This window comes from Silurus aristotelis (genome assembly GCF_946808225.1).
Source record: "Silurus aristotelis genome assembly, chromosome: 22".
NCBI lineage: Eukaryota > Metazoa > Chordata > Actinopteri > Siluriformes > Siluridae > Silurus > Silurus aristotelis.
The window spans coordinates 783883-806047 of NC_139595.1; the positions used below are offsets into that span (position 1 = coordinate 783883).

The following is a 22165-nucleotide window of genomic DNA, read 5'->3' on the forward strand; positions in this document are numbered from 1 at the left end:
TCAAATCTAGGAGAGGCAGCAGAAATGTATACAACTGGATCTGTGTGTGTGTGTGTGTGTGTGTGTGTGTGTGTGTGTGTGTGTGTGTGTGTGTGTTCTTACTTTGTGGTTTCAGCTACGTTCCCCAAGTGAGTAAACTGCTTGGAGTAAGTCATACACTTCTAAAAAAGAAAATGAAGGTCAGTTCAGGTTTTGATCTGTAATGACCTTGGTGATGTTAGAGGTCAAAGGGTCACCTCATATTGTTCCTTCAGCATGGTGCTGAGCTGAGAGTAAACCTCCTCCACTCTCTCAGACAACTCCACCTCACTGTGCTGGACCACGATGAAGTCCTCATCCTCGTCAGAAAGGGGAGACGGCACCTGACACACACACACACACACACACACACACACACACTTTTTCATTTGCTTTTTTTTTTTCTCCTAATAATATTCTCCATCTGGTCATCCATCAACCATTTATTCTCTCTCTCTCTCTCTCTCTCTCTCTCTCTCTCTCTCTCTCTCTCTCTCTCTCTCATCCATCAGTCCATGTGCCTAGTAATCCACCTATCATCTCTCTACCTTTCTATCTGTCCATCCATCCATTTGTTTAACTAACCATTTATCAATCCATCCATCTCTTAAAGCATCAATGTGCTTTTATTTAATCATCTCACTCTTCTTTCATCTATTCATCCAGCCATCCAACTTTCCATTTCTCCTATCTGTCCGTCTATCTATCTATCTGTCTATCTATCTATCTGTCCGTCTGTCTGTCTGTCATGTCTTTCTTTCTTTCTTTTCCGCACCTTGCTGAGGTCGATGTGTTTGCCGCTGCGTGCTGCAGTAATCAGTTGCTCCAGGCCCTTGGCTGTGCGTAGATGAACCTTGGCCTGCTCCATGTCGTGCTTCTGTTTGGCCTCCAGCGCTGCCTTCAGGTACTGCTTTCTCCTAACCTCCAACATCTCCACCTGCTCCGTCACTGAGGAACAAATACACAGTCACTGAGTGAAGGAAAAAAAAAAAAACGGCAAACTATTCTGCTCTTCTACTCCAGGAACCCAAAAGAACATTCCGGTTCTACTGAGGCAACAAAGGATGGACAAGTTCTACCAACCTGCAGCTGATGGGCTCTCTTTCTGGATGGTTCTCTCAGGTGAAGGAGTTCTTTTAGGATGCTGGACCATCGGAGGAACCGTCATTATCAGCTTCTTTGGCTTCTCCGCTGCTCCTGCTGGAGCTTTGGGCTGAACATCATAGAGAACATTAAACCATCCTTCTTTCTATCAGTCTCTATTTTTATCTCCCTCTTTACAGCTATTTATACAGATCTCTTCATCTTTCATTCTTTTCATCTTCCTTTCTGTCCATCCATGACTTTTTTCTTAATCAATGAGCCATCATTCTACTTTGGCTTCCATCCATCCATCTTTATTCCATTCATCCATCCATCCTTCTAAACAATAAAGAGTAAAGAGGTAGAGGACCTGTTTGCTTTCTCTCTTCGCTTCCTCTTCCTCGTCGTCTCCATCCTCGGTCTCGTTCGAAGCGATCTTATTGGCTGTTTCCAGAGCAGCAGCCAATCCTTCCTCAGGTTGAACCGCCGCCAGTCCTGGGATTGGTGGAAAACCTGATCGCGAACGAAAAACGGCAGAATAGCGTTTATAAAAATGTTGCCGACTAGCAACTCTGTGTGTGTGTGTGTGTGTGTGTGTGTGTGTGTGTGTGTGTGTGTGTGTGTGTGTGAGGGAGACACCTGGTGGTACTGGCAGCTCTCCGTAATTAAGGTCCCGTCCTGCTTTATGTGAGCTGATGGCGGTCTGATATTGCTGTGGACGACAGGAGAATGAAACAAGTCAGTCGTATTATACAGACACTCCACACTACTGCTGATGAAGGGTCATGTGATCTGTTACCTTGATGATGCGCTCATACATGCGGGCTTTGCGGTCATTGCCGCTAGCTTTAGCCTGATCGTATGTCTCTCTGTATTTAGCCATCCTCTGCTCCAAAGCTTCCAAAATACTTTTGGGCGGGGCCAGGCTGGGTGTGGCCGGGCTGGGCGGAGTCACCGCTGCATCATGGGCTGAACGGGGGGAAAAAATTATAGAATTACATATGTGTATTACCCATAATGCACTGCCGAGTCTATGCACAGTCTATGTTAGCATGCTAGATGGTCATGCGTGTACTGACCCTGCATGTTCGGGGACGATTGCGAAATTTTTATAGCGGGTATTGAAGAAGCTTCTGTTTCTGCTGCAGAGGGAAAACAGTTTATTATGAAACAAAACAAATCTAAACAGCTTCTCTATAAATAAACATTTAATGACCTACAACCTTCAAAACAGGAAGTTCTGAGCGGCGTGTTTTCATGGTTTAAATTCTGGACAAAATGGATTTTTCTCACCTCCGGACAGAGGAGGAAGAAGTTTAGTAAAGTCCACGCTCTCTCCTTTCTCCAGCGCCGCGAGCGCAGGGTCAAAACTCTGAAGGAGAAAAAGCGAAAAAAGGAGACGCTCTGTAACTTCCCTCGTGACACACATTCCTGACAGAACCCTGTTAGAGTTTGTGCTGAGACGAGCAGAAATCAGGAAGTCATACAGACAAACAAAGAGATGTCAGACAGAGACATGACAGACAGACAGACAGACAGACAGACAAACAGACAGACAAACAGACAGACAGAGTAAGAGAGAGAAACAGACAGACAGACAGACAGACAGACAGACAGACAGACAGACAGAGAGAGAGAGAGAAAGAGAGAGAGGGAGAGAGAGAGAAAACACCACCATATATAAAAGTGAGATATATAAAACAGGGAAAAGAACAAAAAATGATAAACAGAAAGAGAAACAAAGCAACATACATATAAAGAAAAAACTAATTAGATAGTCAGAGAGAAAGATGGTCAGATAAACAGCCGGGGCAGCTATATACATGCAAAGTGTTTAAAAAAACAGACAGGTTCAGACAGACAAAGAATAATTTCAGTGCGAGAACAGTGAAACAGACAGGTGCAGACAGACAGGTGCGGACAGATGGGTGCAGACAAACAGGTGCAGACAGACGGGTGCAGACAGACGGGTGCAGACAGACGGGTGCAGACAGAGACAGATGTTTATCATACCTTGCTATTTTTCATATGTGTTTTGGCCTGATCCAGATCTCCAGCTTGCTTTGCCCTCAGAGCCGCCATCTTGTACTGCTTCTGTCTCTCCAACAACGTCTCCTTACTGGGGGCACTTACTTTTGTATGTAAAATACACAAACCCAATAAAAAGTTTTAGATTAGACACAATGAAAACAGAGAGAGGATGCTCACACTCAGCATTTCCTACCTGCAGGGGATTCTGGGATGCGCTCCTGCTCAGGTGAGGTGGCATGAGACGGACCCCCTGTGCTGTCTGGCAAAACCGCAGCGGTCTCTGCTGAGGAGGACGCTTTCACTTCCTGTGGGCGTGACACAAACAATGACATCACAGCATCGCTTGTCTTTTAAAGTATTTATAGATTTCTAGAACAGTTCAGATCTGCGCTCGTACGAACCTGCAGCGTCGACACGGAGTCTGTCCCCGGGGAAACGGGTGACGTCTCCACGGCGCTGTCTGACTCCTCGTGATGCTCAGGTGCGGCTGTGGGAGGAGCGGCGTCCCCGCGGTTACCAGAGGCCACCGGAGGCGGGATCTCCGCTTCGTTTATCTTTCCTCCCTTACGTAGGGTAGCTAACATGGTCTGTAGGGTCTGGGGGGAGGGGCATAAACAACAACAATAACAACAACAACAACAACAACAACAACAACAACAACAACTAGTTACGTGTCATAATTTTGTCCGGGAGAAATAATAATAATAATAATAATAATAATAATAATAATAATAATAATAATAATAATAATAATAATAATAACAATAATAATAAATCCTCTCCAAATGGTAAATCACAAAAAATGAACAATATTATTTTTGAGATATTATTCAAATGAATTCCGATCGCCAGATCCTCCTAAAACACAGGACGTGATGATGCAATGAGAAGACGGTGAGATGAAGGAACATATCTCGGTACCTTGAGGCCTCTGTCGTATCGGCGAGCTTTAGCCGGCTCTCCTGCAGCTTTAGCGTTGGTTATAGCAGTGATGTACATGGTGATTCTCTCCTGAATGGTGTGCTCGACACCACCGCACGCTGCTGCTGCCTGGGTGGTGCTGCTGGTGTTAGAGGACACCTTCACTTCCTGTGGGTGGAGCATCAGGTCAGTGAATTTTAGGTCTGACTGAAAGGTTTTTACTGCTTCGTTATACTGATGCAGGAAATCAATCTAACTGGTGGTGAATTCATGAATTAATTTAAAATTAATTAAAATAAAATGTACTTGCAAAACAATTTTTTTCTTTTTACATTTTGCAGAACCCAAAGTTCTCATCTAACCCCAACATGGTTACCCATGATGCACCGTGGGTGTGAGTCGTTGTGCGCTGTGGTTCTGTATGTTGGTACCTGTGGTACCTGTGGTTCTGGCTCCACTGGTCCAGTTTCCTCAGTGCCAGGCGAGGTGGCGGTCTCTGCACCAGAATCTGTTTCCTCTTCACCCACCACTTCCTGTAGCTCTGCCTACAACACACAAAGCATACATAACCGCTTACAACACCAACACACACACACACACACACACACACACACACACACACACACACACACACACACACACACAGTAACATTGTAACAATAACAGAACAACACCAGCAGATCTTCGTCGTCCTCGAGGTCGTCGTCACTGACGTCATTGTCGAGGTCTTTCATGCACTCCTCTGTCATCTTCGCAATGTCTTCCATCGGTAACGGAGCTGAAAAATCAGATTAACTTTTCATTTTGGAGCACAGTCATCCACATAAGCCACACCCCTTTTATAGAACCAACAGGTAGAAAGACCTGACATCCACACCTACCATTTCACTAAACCTGAAAAATCACACTCTGTTAATGCCTCCTGCATTATAGCTATCATCCACATAGGCCACGCCCACCTCATTTCTGACTGACAGGTACAGAGGCCACACCTCTCTCACTGTGACTGACTCAGGGTCCACCCTCCTTTACTGTAAACTATCCTCCGAATAGGCCACACCCCCTTTACAAAAGATTAAAACATAATAAAATAACATCCCCAGGCCTTGTTTACAGCAAACATCATCATCTCAGGCCACGCCTCCTCTGACAGGTACAGAGGCCACGCCTTCTTCACTGAGACTTCTTTCACTACATCCATTTAGGCCACACCCCCTGTTTTTGGACTGACAGATATAAAGGCCAGTCTAACCACCACTTAGGCCACGCCTCCTTCTTGTGTTTTACCTTTGCTGTTTTTTTTCGCTTTAGCAGCAGCAGTTGTTTTTTTTCCCACAATGGCGGCAAATTCAGCCTCCAGACCCGGATCGTCCACACTCTCGCTCATGTCCATCATGTCCTCGGGGTTAAAGTCAATAAATAAACCCATCTGCAGCAAGAGATAGAGTTTTACACGCAGCTGCTTCACACAACAACACAAGAATGTTCCGGAAACCGTACTCGTGTGAAGACGATTTCTGATCCTGAAAATGAAATGAAATCCCTCTCACCTGTTTGGCGGCAGCAGCTCCTTGGCCTTTAGGAGCCGCAGGACGTTTATTTTTCTTGGCAAACATCTTCAGTTCCCTCGAGTCGTCCTGTTACGGTGACTCTGAGGCGTCGACGAAAAAGACCCAAATCTGCACAAACAAACACGAGTCACATTACATTCTCCTCAATCAGATCCCATTAATACAGACACCTGAGCTGTGTGTTTCCTGTACAAGCACAAAATACTTTCCCCTGATTACAAACCCCTCCAGCATTCATAAGAACAACAAATACTTTTTCCTTTATTAAAGAAGGAAAATCGCATTGATCTCTTTTAAGTTTTATTTTCTTATTCTTACTTTCAGGAACATTAATAGAAGATTTATTTATATCTACAGACCCTAATAAATAAATAATATATTTTAAAATAATAAAATAAATAAGCTATAAATAAAGAACCTAGAAGTAATTGGGGGGAAAAAAAAAACCCTCAATATAAATAGAACTGTTTACATGAATTCATTCAACTGTAAACAAGTCAATTTAAGTCATTTTTTTGTACACCTCTTTTTACGGTTTAACAGGTTATAAAATATGAATTTATATGTTTGTGCCTATTAGTTTATCATTAATGAATAAGCCAGTGGTGACGGTGGTAAAGGAAAAACTCTTATTTTGAACATATTCATTTATCATTCATTTTCTCCCGCTTATCCGTAATTCGGGTCGCGGGGGCAGCAGTATTAGCAGACCCCCGCCTTCGACTGCTGCCCAATCCTCACAGCACCGTCCCTTACGGTCCCTCCTGCAGGTGGTGAGCCCACGGGAAGGCGGCCCCACGTCGCTCCGACGTCACGGACCTTGATATTTCCCTCGTAAGGGACCCCCGGGGCATAGAGGGTTAAGGGCCTTGCTCAAGGGCCCAAGAGTGGCAGCCTGGCGATACCGGGGCTCGAACCCAAGACCTTCTGATCAGCAACCCAGCGCCTTAACCGCTGGAGCCACCACTGCCATTTTTGAACTTTTGAACATAATAACCATAAAATACACTCAAATATACAACAAATAATATAAAGGTGTTAAAGTAAATTGAAAAAAATTATATACAAAATGTGTGACAATCAAATAAATATTAGATAAACAAATAAATATTTATCTGATTTTATATATATATATATATATATATATATATATATATATATAAAACATTAAATACATATAAATATAAATGTAAAATTTCCCCTATTTTAAAATTATTATAATGCGTTTTAATCGCAGGCTGCGCAGTAAATGCGCACAGCATCCTAAATTATAATAATATTGTAATCATTAAATTGTTATATATTTTTTTTTCTACATTTGAATGCATCTAATCTTTTATGTATAAAAAGTGATACTTTGGGTAAAAATTGCAATCCGGTTATTTATCTCCACTTGAACATGAACTTGTTTTTCTGACAATATGCGCAAATGTGTCTTACCTGTAAGGTGCTGATGCTGATGTGAGGTGAATAAAGCAGCTCCAAAAGCAGCTCAATGTTTCTAAACAGCGCGTTTAAAGCGCACCATGACCCTGATGGATTTTCATTCCCGCTCTGTAAACTCGACAAAAATATGAATTTATTTGCGTGTCATGACTAAAATCCCGGAGTTTCAGCTGTAAACGCATTCACGTGACACCAGGACTGAGCAGGAAACGTGTTCCTCTCTAAAGCCGTTATCTCCCGAAGGAAAACACTAAAATAGCAGCAGGTTCTAATTCATGCTTTTGAGTTTAAGCAGACGCAGAACTTACTTCAATTCCCCGTGAACATAAAGATAATAGTCAGTAATGATGTTAGTTTCGTTTCTACTTCAGCTCAGGTTTCTGCTCACACTCCTCCAACACAAACATTACCACTTCCTGGTTCTGGATCAAGGAAAAACCCACTGCCATTGGCTAAAAACATAGCACGTGACACAGATCCCGGAAGTAAAGTTCTCATAGCCGGTTATTTATTTTAACACACGGTAAAGATTTCAACAAATACAAAACAAAAAAAACTTACATTTTTCTTAACGCGTTCGTGCAACTTATGTATTTATATCCCTATTATAAATCTGTCAGTTTGTGACCGTATTTGATCCTGTTTGCTATTTCTTTCTCTGTACAACAACAGACTACAAAATACACTCCCCATAATGCCCCGCGTTCGTCTCGTTGACATGAATTTGCAGAATATTTTTTTAAAGAATCAATAAATATTCGACAAAATATATTCCAAACGATAAATATATTAAATATTATTTACATGTGGGAAATAGAGCGCAGCAAAACAAAAAATATCCAAGTCGATGCGTTTGCTGCGTGTGCAATTGTTGTTAATAATTTGTTAGGGGGGGGGGGGGGGAAGGCTATAGATTAGATAAACATACATACCAGGTTTTTTATACTAAACAAGAAACATCAAAACAACAATTCGAGTACGGTTTGGTCTAGTAAGAATTTAGTACACGCCGCTCGAAACAACTCCAACCAATCAGATTTGAGAACGCGAATGCGGCTGCTTTGGTAACCAGCGCAGTACGATTTGAACGGACCAATCAGAAGCGCGCGTTCAATCATTTAAACTGGCGCAGGGACGCGTGTAGATTTTTGAGTTTTGTTGACACGCAAAGCTGATCACATACCCGAACTCCTTCGAGTTTTCTCCTGATTTAGAGCTTTAGCTGAAGCTGGATTTCCGAGAACCTGCTGTGGAACATCTGGTGAGTTTTATAGCGTCATAATATGAATATAAAGATTTCCCAGGGCTCTTTATTGTGCATGAAAATGATCTGTTTCTCCTGTGATCTCTCACGTGCTGCGGGAATTAACCTGAACCAACATCTCCTTCTTCAGTTTTCTGTTCCTTTACTTTAGCATTTATTTCATAAAGGATTTGCTACCAAAAATGTCGTTTTATAGATCTATGTCCTGTAATACTTCCCCTCATAGTGTTCATCTCGTGCAAGAGCCATTCCTTACTAAAGAAAAGCCATGTGTGTTCGAGGGGTTTTGTGTGGTTTATTTGGCCATTACGTGGTGGTGGTGGTAATAAATGATCACACAAGAGCTTGAGATTTTTTTTCTTTAAGTCTTAAATGTTGTTTTCTCCCATAACTTGTGCTTGGTTCAATTTTGTGGATCTCTTTGTCTTGATCAGTGTTTCAGATTTGGCCTTCACTCATCATGGCTCACTTCGGGTTTGAGAACGACGTGCAGAGCCTGTTGAAGCTGGACATGCCCATCACCAACGCCCCGATGGCCAGGTGGCAGAGGAAAGCCAGTACCTCCACCTCGGCCAACACGAGCGCCCTGTCCCCGAGCAAAAGCTCCAACCGGTCTCTCAGCATGTCCAAAACGCCCAGTAAAACCCCAGGTACGTGCGTCTGATGCTCAGGGATGAACCTTCTCCATATTATGGCCCTCTAAGTACTTTTCTGCATGTTTAACCTTATTTTTAACTCCAAACAGGGAAGAACGGCAAGAACCAAAGCACCCCGTCGAAGGCTGGAGGAGATCGGTTCATCCCCGTCAGAAACGCCAAACAGATGGACGTGGCGAGTTTTCTCATCTCGAAGGAAAACGAGCCGGTCGAGGAAGCAGCAGCAGCAGCGTCGTCCTCCACAGTTAGTCTCAATTTTGTTTTCTTTCAAATCCGTGTTCTGGATGTGAACTCACTCTCACGTGAACATATTTTGTTAACGAACAGCAAACGTATCAGAAGGCCTGGTCTGTGACTCTGAACGGATACGATCTCGAAGAAGCCAAAATCCTGCATCTAGGTGGAAAACCTCTCAACGCCCCTGAAGGTCAGATGGTTTTAAATAAAGAATGCAAAAATTTGTGGGGGTTTTTTTGGAAGTAAATAAAAACTTCCTGCTTGTAGGTTACCAGAACAACTTGAAGGTTCTGTACAGCCAAGTTCCCACACCCGTCTCGCTGAAAAAGACCAGATACATAGCTTCAGTCCCAGAGAGGATCCTGGATGCCCCTGAGCTCAGAAACGACTTTTGTAAGGATCTAAGACCAGTTCTGTTCACTGCGCTGTAATCTAGACTCAGATCTTTGTGTTGATGGGCCGTGTTCTTTCATTCAGATCTGAACCTGATGGACTGGGGCAAACTGAACGTTCTGGCAGTGGCTCTGTCGGAGTACGTGTACCTGTGGGACGCTGCGCTGGGGCAAATCGTCCTGCTGAAAAAGATGGAGGAGGAGAACGGGTACATCTGCTCGGTCTCCTGGAGCAAAGATGGGAACTTTCTGGCTATTGGGACGAGCGACTGCAAAGTGGAGGTATACAAAGGGACCACCGTTATTTCAAAGTATGAAGGGCAGAGATGGGGGGGCAGAGGGTCGGCACGTCAGTCAAGACACCAAGAACAAATTGTGAATTAAATGTGGAAAATGTTTGCATAAATTAAAGTTTATTGCTGGTGTGATACTCCATTAATTGGCTTTGAATTTAGTCAGTTGCCTTTTTTTTTTTTTTTTTTTTTTTTTTTTTTTTTTTTTAAATCCCCAAAGTGCTGCCTCTTGAACATGCCCCCTACTGCCTCTCAAGGGGATTTAGTTTTTTTTTTTTGCACAAGCATTGACTAATGACTCCTGAACCATTTACACATGGATGGTATCTAAACACGACGGTCACCAAGGTGGCTTTAGAATGTAGTCACAAACCATTTCCTACTGTAGACTAATTTGTGCTTCACCCCATGCAGCTGTGGGACGTTCAGTGTCAGAAGCGTCTGCGCAGTATGGACGGCCATCGCGCCAGAGTCAGCTGCTTAAACTGGAACGATCATGTCCTTTCCAGGTAGGTCCGAGCGACTCGGAGGTCATCATCATAGCTTTTGGATGTTCGCGCACAAAAAATGAACAGTGCAGCCTGGACTGTAGAGACCACAGTTTACAGATGATTCACTTGGGCTTTTTTTTTTGCCTCTTGTAAGGAAGGACATGGTAAAAAAAACTCTCCCATTTGTAAATAAGTGTAACAAACTCCACAGGCGTTGATGTGACCAGCACTATTTCTAGGCATAGGAAAACTAGGCAGTCGCCTTAGGGGGGCGCCAGTGAGTGCTCTCTGTACATGTTTGCACAATTGAATTCAGCCAATTTGATAAGGATTATTATTTTTTTTTTCTTCCTTTTAATATGGAAGGTTGTGGATGATTTGTAGGGGGATGGTTGACTATACGCATCACTCCTCGGGTGGCAAAAAAAAAAGGCTAGAACCGAGTCTGGGTGTTCCGTCTGGGTCACTGCACCAACTTGTTCCAAATTTGGCAGACGGTGAATCAGTTTTTCAGATCTTTTAAAAAACAAAAAAAATAAAAAACAAAAAAAACTGAACTAGATGACACTTTTTGGCGATGAAAGGTGTTGAGGTCTTGTAGGGGCGCGTAAGAGAGAAAGGGAAGCTTAAATAGATTGAGGATTGATGCTAAAAATGGTGCCCTGACCCGTGAAGGGTTACTCACTGTACCAAAACGTGCAAAATAAAAACTACTGGATCTTCAAAAACATGGACCTAAAAATGAACACCACTGGTGTAGGCCAACTTTACACGCTTGAACTTCTAAAGCAGTTTGTTAGTCAGTAGTCGTAAGTTGGTCAGTGATGAACTCTCATTCCTCTCATGATTCTTACCCCTGACTCTCCTTTTCCATCAAAGCGGTTCAAGGTCAGGTTTGATCCACCAGCACGACGTCCGCGTAGCAGACCATCACCTGCTCACGCTCCGAGGTCACACACAGGAGGTGTGCGGTCTCACCTGGTCTCCTGACGGACGCTATTTAGCCAGTGGAGGAAATGACAACCTGGTTAACATCTGGCCGAGCGTGCAGGGCGGCACTCAGACGGCTGTGCACTCCTTCAGTGAACACCAAGGAGCTGTGAAGGTCGGTGTGGAGCACAGACCTCCAAACGTTTTAACACTTGCTTGGTCCACATTGCCGTATTTTTCACGTGTCCCGTTTCCTCGTGTAGGCATTGGCGTGGTGCCCGTGGCAATCCAGCATCCTGGCATCAGGAGGTGGAACCAGCGACCGACACATCCGCATCTGGAACGTCAACAGCGGCTCGTGCGTCACTTCCTGGGACACGCAGTCTCAGGTGATGAGAACAAACACTGCATAATTCGGCTTGTGATTGGTCAGATGAAAAGGTCTTCAGTCTCCAACAAAATCGCAGGTTTACGTTTAACGTCTCTGATCTTTTCAGGTGTCGTCCCTCGTGTTTGCGCCGAACCATAAGGAGCTCGTGTCGGGTCACGGTTTCGCCCACGACAAGATCTTCATCTGGAAATATCCCTCACTCGCTAAAGTGGCAGAGCTCGAAGGTTCGTTCCAATGCCTTGCTTAGAAACCTACAACCCTGTAAACCACCACCCCAACCATGATTAAACTTCTCCTCTTCTGTCCTCCAGGTCACGTGGGCCGCATCCTGAACATGGCCCTGAGTCCTGACTGCTCCACCCTGGCGTCCATCAGCTCCGATGAAACCATCCGGCTGTGGAAGTGTTTCGAGAAAGATCCCATGAAAAAGGCCAAGACTGCGAGCAGCAGCATCATCCAGCAGCACATCCGATAGCCGGCGTCTCGTGTTTATAAACCAACAATTTATGTACAAACTTTCTTGTAAAAAATTTCAAATAAAGATTTTCAGGCTTTTTTTTTAATCACCTTTTGATGCATGATTCCAGTTCCATCGTGTGTAATGGATTTTTATTGCTTTTTTTTTACGATCCCCCGATGCTTTTATGAAACATTGCAATATTTAATGTGAAGTATTTTATGGAGAAAATCACTTCAAGTTTATAAATAAATCTTAACGTGAACAAATAAATGGCTTCTTTTTCTATATTTACTTTCTCTTGAGTGCGGTTTTAAAGAGCGTCTGGTGTCTCTGCTGTAATCTGCTATAAGGAACAGTTTTTTTTTTTTTTTTTTTTTTCTGTGGCTTCTCCTCACCATTAAATGTAACATGGCATTCAGTAAGAATAATAATCCAGATGTGAGAGGTGCTGCAGGATGTTTGCAGATGTGAGGCACATTATAAATGGTGTAAGGTTTCGCATCTCACTGTGGATCATCACCTTATACCATCGTCACTTCCAAACATTGAGGAGTTCAAGCTGTTATTGATGTTTGCAGAGTAAAACTGATTACATGCTTAAATAATTTACACATTTTATATTTGACTCTACATCTACCATTCTGTTTCTCCAAATCAGAGTAGTGCCAGATTTTATTTATTTAATAAATTGTCACACCTGAACTTCCAGCCAATCACAATCCACTGAACCTGAAGATAAATGATTGTATAAAAAGGTAGTATAGTAAATTTATACCAGTGTAACCTTGTTCTCCAAACCCAGCACCATGTTTTATAATGTGGACCAGAACCAGCCAAATAACTGTCAATCATCCTGCCCAAAACATCTGCAAGCTCCACCCCCCAGCTAAAACTTGTTCTAATGTTCTGGCCCAAACGATCATCTCTGTAGAACCAGAAGCATAAAAAAAAAAAGGCATCGGATGAACAAACACCCAGTTTGAGGGTTTCACACAAATTTATACAAATGTTTAATATAAAAATTTTTATTTAAGTTATACACATCATAAAAAAAAAAAAAAAAAATCATTCCACCTAATTTTGCACAAAAATGTATTAACATTCGGGTCAGATGCGTGATGCGGAGAAACCGGGAGAATCATACGTGCTGAAAAACACAAATCACCGTGACATCTGTGAAGCCTGACGTGCGTTTTCTCTTCATGCACTGTGGACAAATAAATACACAAAATCAACAAAAAAAGCAGGTGACCAGACGATGTGCCTCATCATCTCCCATGTGATCCTCAAACATCCACAAACCCAGGAACTTTGATCATTCTCGCCAAGTCCTTCATGCTAGCTCATCTGGTGCTAGCAATGTCCGTGCTTCTTTTTTTCCCACCCTTTTCCTTTAAACCAGCTTCACTTTCTCGTTCCCGGCAAACCCGTTGGTGTAGTGCACCGTGCTGTTCTCCAGGTGTTTGCCGTTAGCCAAGATGGCCGCCTCTGTGCCGTGAGCGTGGCCGTTCTGCTTGGGTTTGTCCTCGTTGTTGACAGGGAGCCGCTTGCCCTTGACGTACGCCTGGATCCAGAAGTTGGAGAAGAGGATGAAGAAGAACATGCCGTAGATCCAGATGAGGTGGATGAACAGGGGCACCTGGTATTCACAGTCTTCCATGAAGTAATACTGAGAGATGTGGACAGACACCACGATGAACTGAGTCTGTGAAAAAGAAAACAGGAAATAAAAAAAGGTAGTAAATCAGTCACTAATTTGTTGTTCATCCAACCAGAAACATCACCAATATTCCAGAATGAAGTCACAAAACCCAATCTGAATCACAATGACCTTCAAGCTTCACTGGTAATTATTGAAAAAAAATCATAAATGATGCGGTTATGTTTTCTGAAAGGAGATGTTCATCTGCTCCACACCGATGGAACAAGTCTCCAGTTTCTGGTTTTTAGATTAGTCAAAGGGAAAACTAAGATTCCAGTCATCTTCAGGACAGAGGAGTTTAGGAGTGACGGAGTAAAGATCACACGGTCACTGACGAATTCTCCAGAACGCATCGTTTTCTTCTCCCCTTTGAAACAGACTGATTTTTTGATCATGGTGATGCACGAGATTAACGTCTGATAACGATGAAGAGCTGTAATGAGTTCATTCTTGTTTCCAGAATCGTACGTGATAACGTGTGTACGTGTGATTTATAGCAGAATAGAGAACAGAACTAACCAGCTGGATTGCAGTCATGTGTTTCTTCCACCACAGGTACTTCTGAAAGCGTGGTCCTGCTGCAGACAGGCAGTAGTAGGTGTACATGATGACATGGACCATCGCGTTCACCATGGCGTGGAAGCAACCCATTCCTCCGGCTTGGAACAGAACCAGAGAGGTGGAGTTATAAAGTGTAACCAAAAGCAAATGATTTCAGGATAAAAAAAATAAATAATAAATAATAATAATAATAATAATAATAATAATAATGCACCAGGATTCATTTCCATCTCCAAAAAGTGCTCATGGTGTTTTTAAGCTTCAAACACCGGAAACGTTGTGTTTTCTGAGCATCCACATTGCATTATCTCGAGAAGGAGTATATACAGGATCAACACCATAAAACCTCATCAGGTTCTGCTTGTTTTGAATGAACAAAGTCTTCAGAAGATCTCCCAGTGTTTTCCAGGGGTTTGGATTTGCTATTAATAATGAGTTAACCTCTGATGCTCCTCACCCCCTGGAGATGGTGGAAGTAGGATCTCAGGACTGGTGTGAAGCTGAATGGAAATTTGATTGGGAGCTTATTTGGAGAAATGCATTTGTTTGAAAAGTTATAAATATATTTTTTTACAACTATCCAACACTTTCCAACTGCGTCTCAGTGCTGAGGATTTGGGTTCCTCAACATGTTCCTCAAAATGATTGTGGTGACTGTTGTTAAACATAGCAAGGATAGAAACAGACATAAAAGAAAGAAAGAAAAGGCAGACAGACATTAAATTAAAATTATGTTCTCAAGGATAGACAGATCAAAGCCAAACAGTCAGACAGACAGAGAGAGAGATGTATATAAACTAACAGGATGGATAACAAAAAAAAAAAAAAAAAAAAGCACAGCCAAAGACAAAAAAAAGGCTACACACTGATCAGGCATAACATCATAACATTCTGAGTGGTGAAGTGAATCACACTGATTATCTCATCACACACTCTCCTAATAAGGAGAAAGAATGGAGATGTGGGCGGGGCCTATCCTTCTAGTCTTTCCAGAACTGTTTACATCAATTGACATCTTAAAAAAAAGGATTTGGAGGACAAACTGCTCGTGTGTTTTCTCTGCATTAAAAACCCCAAACTGAAGCAGGTCACTGACTCACCTGGGGTAAGAGTGATGCCCCACCACCAGCTCCAGGGCAGGAAGGAGTGGTGAAAGATGTGCAGGAATGTCACCTGACTGTGTTTCTTCCTCAGCACAAAGAAAACCTGTAGGACACACACACACACCTGTAATTAAGGTTCATGATGAAGACTACAGATTCTATTAGAGATGCACAGAAGAAAAATCCTTACAGTGTCCAGAAGTTCAACATATTTTGAGAAGTAGAACAGCCAGGCCACTCGAATCATCTGCAGACATCAAAAACATTATTGTAACTACTTCAATCATGACCTGGATTTTTCTTCTCCAACAGCTTGACAGCTTTCACTCGTGGAAGAACTTCACCGTTTGACTTACATGCGATGCTGTAGGAACATTTTTATGAAACACGTTTGTTCCTGTTCTGACTCGTGAAGGAGCAGATCTGTAGCGAGAGGATGAGGAAGAGGAAGAGATTTACCCTGAGAGTCTGTGGGCTGGTCGAGATGTCGATGAGGTCACACCTCCACGTGTACGTCGTCGCCCACCCGGACATCATGAACTGAAACAAACAGAAAGAAATGGACATGAAGCTTAACACAGCGGAGTTCCTTCTCTCAGGTGGGAAAATAGACAAATTGATGAACATGGTAGACAGACAGAAAGAAAAGAAAATTAAATAGACAAACAGAGAGACAGATTAGAAGGGAAGCATAGATAGATAGATAGATAGATAGATAGATAGATAGATAGATAGATAGATAGATAGACAGATAGACAGATAGACAGATAGACAGATAGACAGATAGACAGATCTGTATTACATTGTGATGATGTCATGGAAAAAGGTCAGAATGGTATGTGTGAAATTCAGAATGTCACCTGGAGAGATTTTTCGGAAACTGGTCTTAAAATATTTTTAGGTGATGATGTAATGATATGAATCATCAGTGTGCAGTAAATGTATAGCGCAAAATTTTACTCAGTAACAAAAAAAATGCTTTAACCCCAAAGCATCAGAATAATGAAGGTTGAATTTTGATTGGCTGTTCACATCTTCAAATTTATTTAAACCGTCCTTCCTCATTATCCGCTTATCCAGAAAATCATTTCCTAGTAGTTAACAACCCCCTTATCCTAGAACTACCTGAAGAACTGTAGCACTAAAGAACAGACATCAAGGACCTGTCAAGGTCCCCAGCAGAACCTTCAACTATTCTATGAATATTTCTTAGAGAATATTGTCTGTATTAACTGGTGCAGAGATTGGGATCTTCAAACGGCTGTTAAGACTAAGAACCTGTTACAGATCTGAGCAGAACCCATGTTTATGTAGTAAATCACTATAATATCCTTGAGGAACTACTTTTTTCTGAGTAAAGTGTGTGGAACTCAAGATTTACTTCACAACACGTAAAACCTGTTAGGATGTTAGCTGAAGAACATGATTCCTTAAGCGTAAAAATATGCTACAAATGCTATAATTTATTTGTATCTCTTGGGGAAAAGGGTTCTTATAGGGTTCTTTAATAGATCTTACACTATTCCAAAAAGGGGTTTGTTGAGACGCTACATAAAATCTTCACAGGTTCACCCAAAGGAACAATCAAACTTTAGGATTTTCTAAAAATGTTGTATGCATCATTAATTATTAGCAAACAAATATGGAGGATTTAATGCTGAACAAGGATCAGGGGAAAAGTGCCTCAGGATCTGCTTCATATGACCAGGTTCATCCCCTCAGATGATCTCATTGTGAGTCCTGGATTGAGAAGATCATCCTGGACCTTCACATCTTGACCAGCACTGTAATAGTTGTGATGCAAAGTCCAGCGGCTCACTGGAGGAACGTGATTTCCATCTTTGGCACGGATCAGAACGGCCAGAACGAATGGGAAGAAAATTTGCAAGCTGATTTTTTTTTTTCTTCACAGGAAGAAATTTAGCAAAGTCAAGCAAGAAGAGAGATAAAGGCTGAGCAGAGAGAGAAGTGGTGTTTCTCACCTCGTAAACGATGTAGGCGTTGAATAACACCATGCAGAAATTGTAGATGACCATAGGGATCTTGAGGTCATAAGGTTTGCGGTTTGCCATAAAGCGCGGCCCGACATACAGCACCATAATCACGTAGCTCACTAAGATGAGGGTCATCTGGACCGGGCTCTGCATCAGCGGGTAATCTCGTACCCGTGCATCTGAGGATGGAGAAAAGATCACAGACATCGCTGTTACTCTGAGGCCAATGTGATGAGCCGTTAACTGGTCAGTGTGAAGCCCCGCCCACATTTAGTATCTTTTGTATCCTAAATTGATGACCGTAACCCTAACAGTTATCCGACAGCAGATGTTAGATCAACCTGAAAAAGTTCTTGAGACAAAAAAATTAAAATTTCTACGGCAAAACTAATAGGATAAATACTAAACTAAAACACAAAGGATTTTGTAGACAAATGTACTCTATTAGAGTGAACGTGAGCGCGAGTACTCTCGTTTTTGAAAACGGTCATTCTTGAACTTAGGATTCGAGCTGTGGATAAGGGGCGGAGTTTCACATGATAGGCGGAGTTACACACACTAGGTGGCGTAATACCTGTTTCCTTATATATTACACACTCATGCTACGTAAATCCAGCTGTAAATAAGACTACGTCTACTGTAATCCAGATAAATTAGAAAACGCTGTTTTTGCGTCCACAGTTTCATTTCCAATTTATTTACTTTGCGGGTCTATAAATGATGACAAAATATGCATCATCGTCAATGCGAAAACAGCATCCATTTTTGGAGTTTTTTTTTACAAAAAGCTACGTTTCCGTTGATGTATTAGTGTGAACATGGCCTCAAGCTAGCGGATACGCATCAGCATAGCTAGCACACGTAACAGCCAATCAAAACAGCTTTGGGTGCAATCAGACTGTAGAACCTCTGTTCCAGGATTAACTCAAATCTTTTATTTATTTAAAATTTTTTAATATAAATTTAAACATCCAGAACGTTTTAGACTACATCAATACTCTCAGTAATGCCAATACTGGATTAATCACCGATCTAGATACCCTTTCAAGCAATTCCTTTCTAACGTAAAATTCCAGATCTTGATTGGCCCACATCTGATCTGTGACATCACTCACCTGTTCTTTTGAGGAGGTAGTCGTGGATCCACATGATATTTGTAAACATTTCTTGAATCATCCTTCTTGTTTCACTTAGGCCGGTTTGGAAGCTGAAAAAAATAAAAGAACATCAGGAAGGTTTGAAAAACACGCCGCTGATGCACTGTTCAACACCGAGTCAACAATGAGCGAGCAGCGAGCTAAAGCAAACAGGAAACACCTGCCCAGGTGAGCAGAATCAGCAGCAGAGCCTGAACTCGAGACCTGATCTGAGCCGATAAATGAGTGGTAACATGGGGCTTAGATTCCAGCGTTCCAGAAAGAAAAAGCCAAAATAAGAGAAGTCTTTAATTTGCAAAGGCAAATGATGATGCAAACAGCACGCTCATAAAACACATCAAATGCCAAACATCAAACACGGCTTCTGCTCCTGCTCCGGCTCCTGCCCCACATCACTCTCCATGCCAAACGTGTTCAACAGGATCACGCAGGAGAACATCTAGCACTGATAGAACAGAGCATCCCAGGCACTGTTTCTTCTCAAGAAGCAGCAAACTAATTAAAACAGAGTCAGGATGAAGATCTGAAGACATGGATTACTGCCTTGGTTTCTTCTCATGATAAACCTTCATTTAAAAAAAAAAGAAAAGAAAAAAAAAGAACATTTTATAAGGGTCTTTGTTTTTTTTCTTTAGGGTTCTCACAACAATGTCATCACATCAGGAGCCTTCGCTACTAACTCAAAACAACTTTGAAATAAAAACCTGATGGTTGTACATTGAAAGCTAGAACAAGAGCCATTTCCATTTTTGTAAGAGAAGAATGCTAAAATTTCCATTGAAGCCTTAAAGACGCCTTAAAGAACTCTAAAGGAACCCTTATTGTTAACTCCATAGTTCCATAGTTAGTGTACACCAAGTAGCAGTTATTTATAAGAAAGCAAGGAGCACAAATTTCAAGGTTTCATCAAGCATTTGAAGGTTCCTCAAGAGTTCTTCCAGAATCCCTCAAGGGTCTTAGCTGAATATCTACAAGGAGAAATACCTTCTGTATGAAAATGTCTACCAGAAGAACAATCTGGAGAACAATGGAAATGTGTTTGGAGGCTTTTCCCCGTAAACAGACAATTTTTTACCTACAAATATTTGTATTGAACATGTTTAGAGATCAAACTGTGAGCACTCTGAGACTGAGGATACAGAGAACATCCCTGATGTCCCTCATACATCGATTACAGGATTTAGGAAATGTATGGATGCCGTATTGTCACATCACCAGGGATAATACTGTGGAAATTTCCAAAAAGGAGCTGAATGGCTAATAGAATAATGACTAGCATGATTACTTTAGCATTAACTCAGGCTTCATTTTAAAATCTCAGCTAAATCAGCTAATGTCATTATTGTGTAAATGCTAGTGGTGTCACTTTAATTCTTGTCCTGACAGAAACAAAGGAGGTATTTGTTCGAACCAAGTAGGCCTTGAAATGTCGAAGAAAATGTGAATACACTCTAAATAAAAATATAATCCTTTGTCCGATTTGTAATAAGAGCAAAAAACAAACTCAAACAAACAAAGACAATATTAAAAAAAGTTCTTTACTCCAAACTGAGTGACTTTTTAACACAATATGACTAATATTCCTGCTACATTTTCTCATATCAATTAAATCTTTGTTTTAAATTGTTAGTTATTTACTGCCTACAGTAAGGGTGTGTCACTCCTTTTTAATGCCCTGACAGAAACGATCAAAAAACATCCAGAACTAAAAGTTTATTTCTATTTAAAAGCTAAAAAACAGGAACAGCAGCATTTGAAATCTCAGTATAAACCTACAATCCATGACCTCAAAATATCAGTTCTGTTACAGTAAATTTAAATAAATAAAAAATTCTGAATTTACTCGTGTTTGTGTTCAGGATCTTAGAAATATTCATTATTTACAAATCAAGATCAACAATTATAAAAAAAACTAAACATTTCGTTAAGAATTTCTTTAAATCTTAGAATTAAAAGCAGGCCAAAGTTCAATTCGGCTCAAACATTCGATTAAACCTCACACACACAGACACACACACACAGACACACACACACAGACACACACACACAGACACACACACACAGACACACACACACAGACACACACAATTTCAAGAAATTTTAGAAAACATTCCTTTGTGTTCCTCCCTGATTGAAACAAAACTCCTGAACAATCACACACTGCCTGTGTGTGTGTGTGTGTGTGTGTGTGTGTGTGTGTGTGTGTGTGTGTGTGTTTTCTCCTTCTTTTAGCATAAACCTGTATGACTCAGTGAGTGAGTGTGTAGTGAAGCCAGTCAGACAGGTGAGGTGGCGAGGAGCTGAGCTGAGCCGAGCTGAGCGAGTTGTGCAGGTCTACAAGAGGACATGAGCAAGTGATGAAATGACAGATTAAATGATAAGTGAAAAGAGAGCAGCTCGGAAATGACTAGAGAGATGAATCCTGAATCAGATAACACCAGACAGGATTTCTCTCTCTCTCTCTCTCTCTCTCTCTCTCTCTCTCTCTCTCTCCGTTTGTCTCTCCGTTTGTCTCTCTGTTTCTTTCTCTCTCTCTGTCTTTGTCTCCAGGAAAGTTAGAAATTAATGAAAGTAGAAGAAATATCAGACAGTGCAGATATTATGAGCATAAACATTATACATCAGTTCAGTACCCTGGAAGCACCTTTGCTTGTCTCACCTGTATCTTCACACCTCAGGCCCACTGTAGCACTCAGGCCAAGTCCCAACCTGAACCTCCTCCAAACTAAACTGGCTGTTTTTTAGCTTCAGTCCTGTAAGTCGTCATTTAAACACCATTTCCAGCAGCATCAGGAATAAAAAAGAATCCAGGAATGATCAGGTTGCTGCTTTAGTAGTGACAGAGCAGGAGGGAATGGGAAACTCAACTCTCAATTTAACCCGAGAGTAAAAGCCACTGCACATCAGAAACCCAACCCACCTGCCCCTTTCGACCACACCCTGTCCCGGCCACGCCCACTGCAGCTAAGCCTGACTTCCTATTGGCTGCTGCAGGAATGTATGATCTCCAGCACTGCTCCAGCTGAAGAAGTGGGTGAGAAATGTGTGTGTGTGTGTGTGTGTGTGTGTGTGTGCGTGCGCGCGACTGATAATGAAAAGCTGTATTGTTCACACAACACACACACAGTTTGCAGCAACAGTGAGTTTTAGAATGAAAACTCGATTAAAAACAACAAAAATATTTTTTAATGAAGATCCAAACTACAGTCACTTACAATAAATCCAATTTAATTTTGTGTCTTAACCATATCATTTTTTTATATTAGAAAAAAAATATTTATTAGAATTTTTATTTTGGCACATATAATTTTTTTTTTATTAATTAATTATTTATTTATTTTTATTTTAGGGCATTTTTTTACATTTTAGTGAGTCAGAAACGTGAGTTTGTAATATTTTTTTTTTCTTTTTTTTTTTTACGATATAAAGTTTGAGTAAATTTGAATACTTTTACTTTTTTATTG

At 41.5% G+C, this 22165-nt stretch overlaps 3 protein-coding genes across 7 annotated transcripts in view; 1 reads left to right on the forward strand and 2 right to left on the reverse strand.

The window, feature by feature from the left end:
• The window catches only part of cc2d1b (coiled-coil and C2 domain containing 1B), a 12221-nt gene extending 4716 nt beyond the window's left edge, over nt 1-7505 (reverse strand). The window contains exons 1-20 of one of the 4 annotated variants that reach the window (XM_083525098.1): nt 7379-7502; nt 7065-7178; nt 5604-5732; nt 5341-5482; nt 4728-4831; nt 4494-4598; nt 4054-4221; nt 3534-3728; nt 3326-3437; nt 3115-3233; nt 2395-2473; nt 2181-2243; nt 1901-2070; nt 1741-1813; nt 1472-1614; nt 1102-1231; nt 794-966; nt 237-362; nt 103-161; nt 1-6 (exon numbers count right to left, since the gene is read on the reverse strand). The exon at nt 1-6 is cut by the window's left edge and continues 111 nt beyond it. In XM_083525098.1, coding sequence (XP_083381224.1) covers nt 1-6; nt 103-161; nt 237-362; nt 794-966; nt 1102-1231; nt 1472-1614; nt 1741-1813; nt 1901-2070; nt 2181-2243; nt 2395-2473; nt 3115-3233; nt 3326-3437; nt 3534-3728; nt 4054-4221; nt 4494-4598; nt 4728-4831; nt 5341-5482; nt 5604-5669 — 2033 coding nt within the window. In that variant the 5' untranslated portion in view covers nt 5670-5732; nt 7065-7178; nt 7379-7502. Of the gene's footprint in view, nt 7-102; nt 162-236; nt 363-793; nt 967-1101; nt 1232-1471; nt 1615-1740; nt 1814-1900; nt 2071-2180; nt 2244-2394; nt 2474-3114; nt 3234-3325; nt 3438-3533; nt 3729-4053; nt 4222-4484; nt 4599-4727; nt 4832-5340; nt 5483-5603; nt 5733-7064 lie in introns of all 4 variants that reach the window. The other 3 variants (XM_083525097.1, XM_083525099.1, XM_083525096.1) reach the window with 3 other exon arrangements.
• A 266-nt stretch (nt 7506-7771) lies between these two features.
• cdc20 (cell division cycle 20 homolog) lies at nt 7772-12454 on the forward strand. Of its 2 annotated transcripts, XM_083526242.1 has the most exons (12): nt 8237-8331; nt 8561-8604; nt 8769-8984; nt 9080-9234; nt 9318-9417; nt 9495-9620; nt 9705-9901; nt 10327-10421; nt 11283-11508; nt 11597-11722; nt 11831-11948; nt 12036-12454. In XM_083526242.1, the coding sequence occupies exons 3-12, from the start codon at nt 8795-8797 to the stop codon at nt 12197-12199; spliced, it is 1497 nt and encodes a 498-aa protein (XP_083382368.1). In that variant the 5' UTR covers nt 8237-8331; nt 8561-8604; nt 8769-8794; the 3' UTR covers nt 12200-12454. The 2 variants fall into 2 exon arrangements, with proteins under 2 accessions (XP_083382367.1, XP_083382368.1); XM_083526241.1 differs by lacking the exon at nt 8561-8604 and having other exon boundaries at nt 7772-8331.
• Nucleotides 12455-13193: 739 nt separating this feature from the next.
• elovl1a (ELOVL fatty acid elongase 1a) lies at nt 13194-21605 on the reverse strand. Its single transcript, XM_083525215.1, has 8 exons — nt 21361-21605; nt 18660-18751; nt 17533-17723; nt 16010-16090; nt 15741-15797; nt 15548-15653; nt 14406-14545; nt 13194-13889 (listed from the first exon to the last, which is right to left on the reverse strand). Exons 2-8 carry the CDS (start codon nt 18718-18720, stop codon nt 13578-13580), a joined length of 948 nt encoding a protein of 315 aa, XP_083381341.1. The 5' UTR covers nt 18721-18751; nt 21361-21605; the 3' UTR covers nt 13194-13577.
• Nucleotides 21606-22165: the final 560 nt, after the last annotated feature.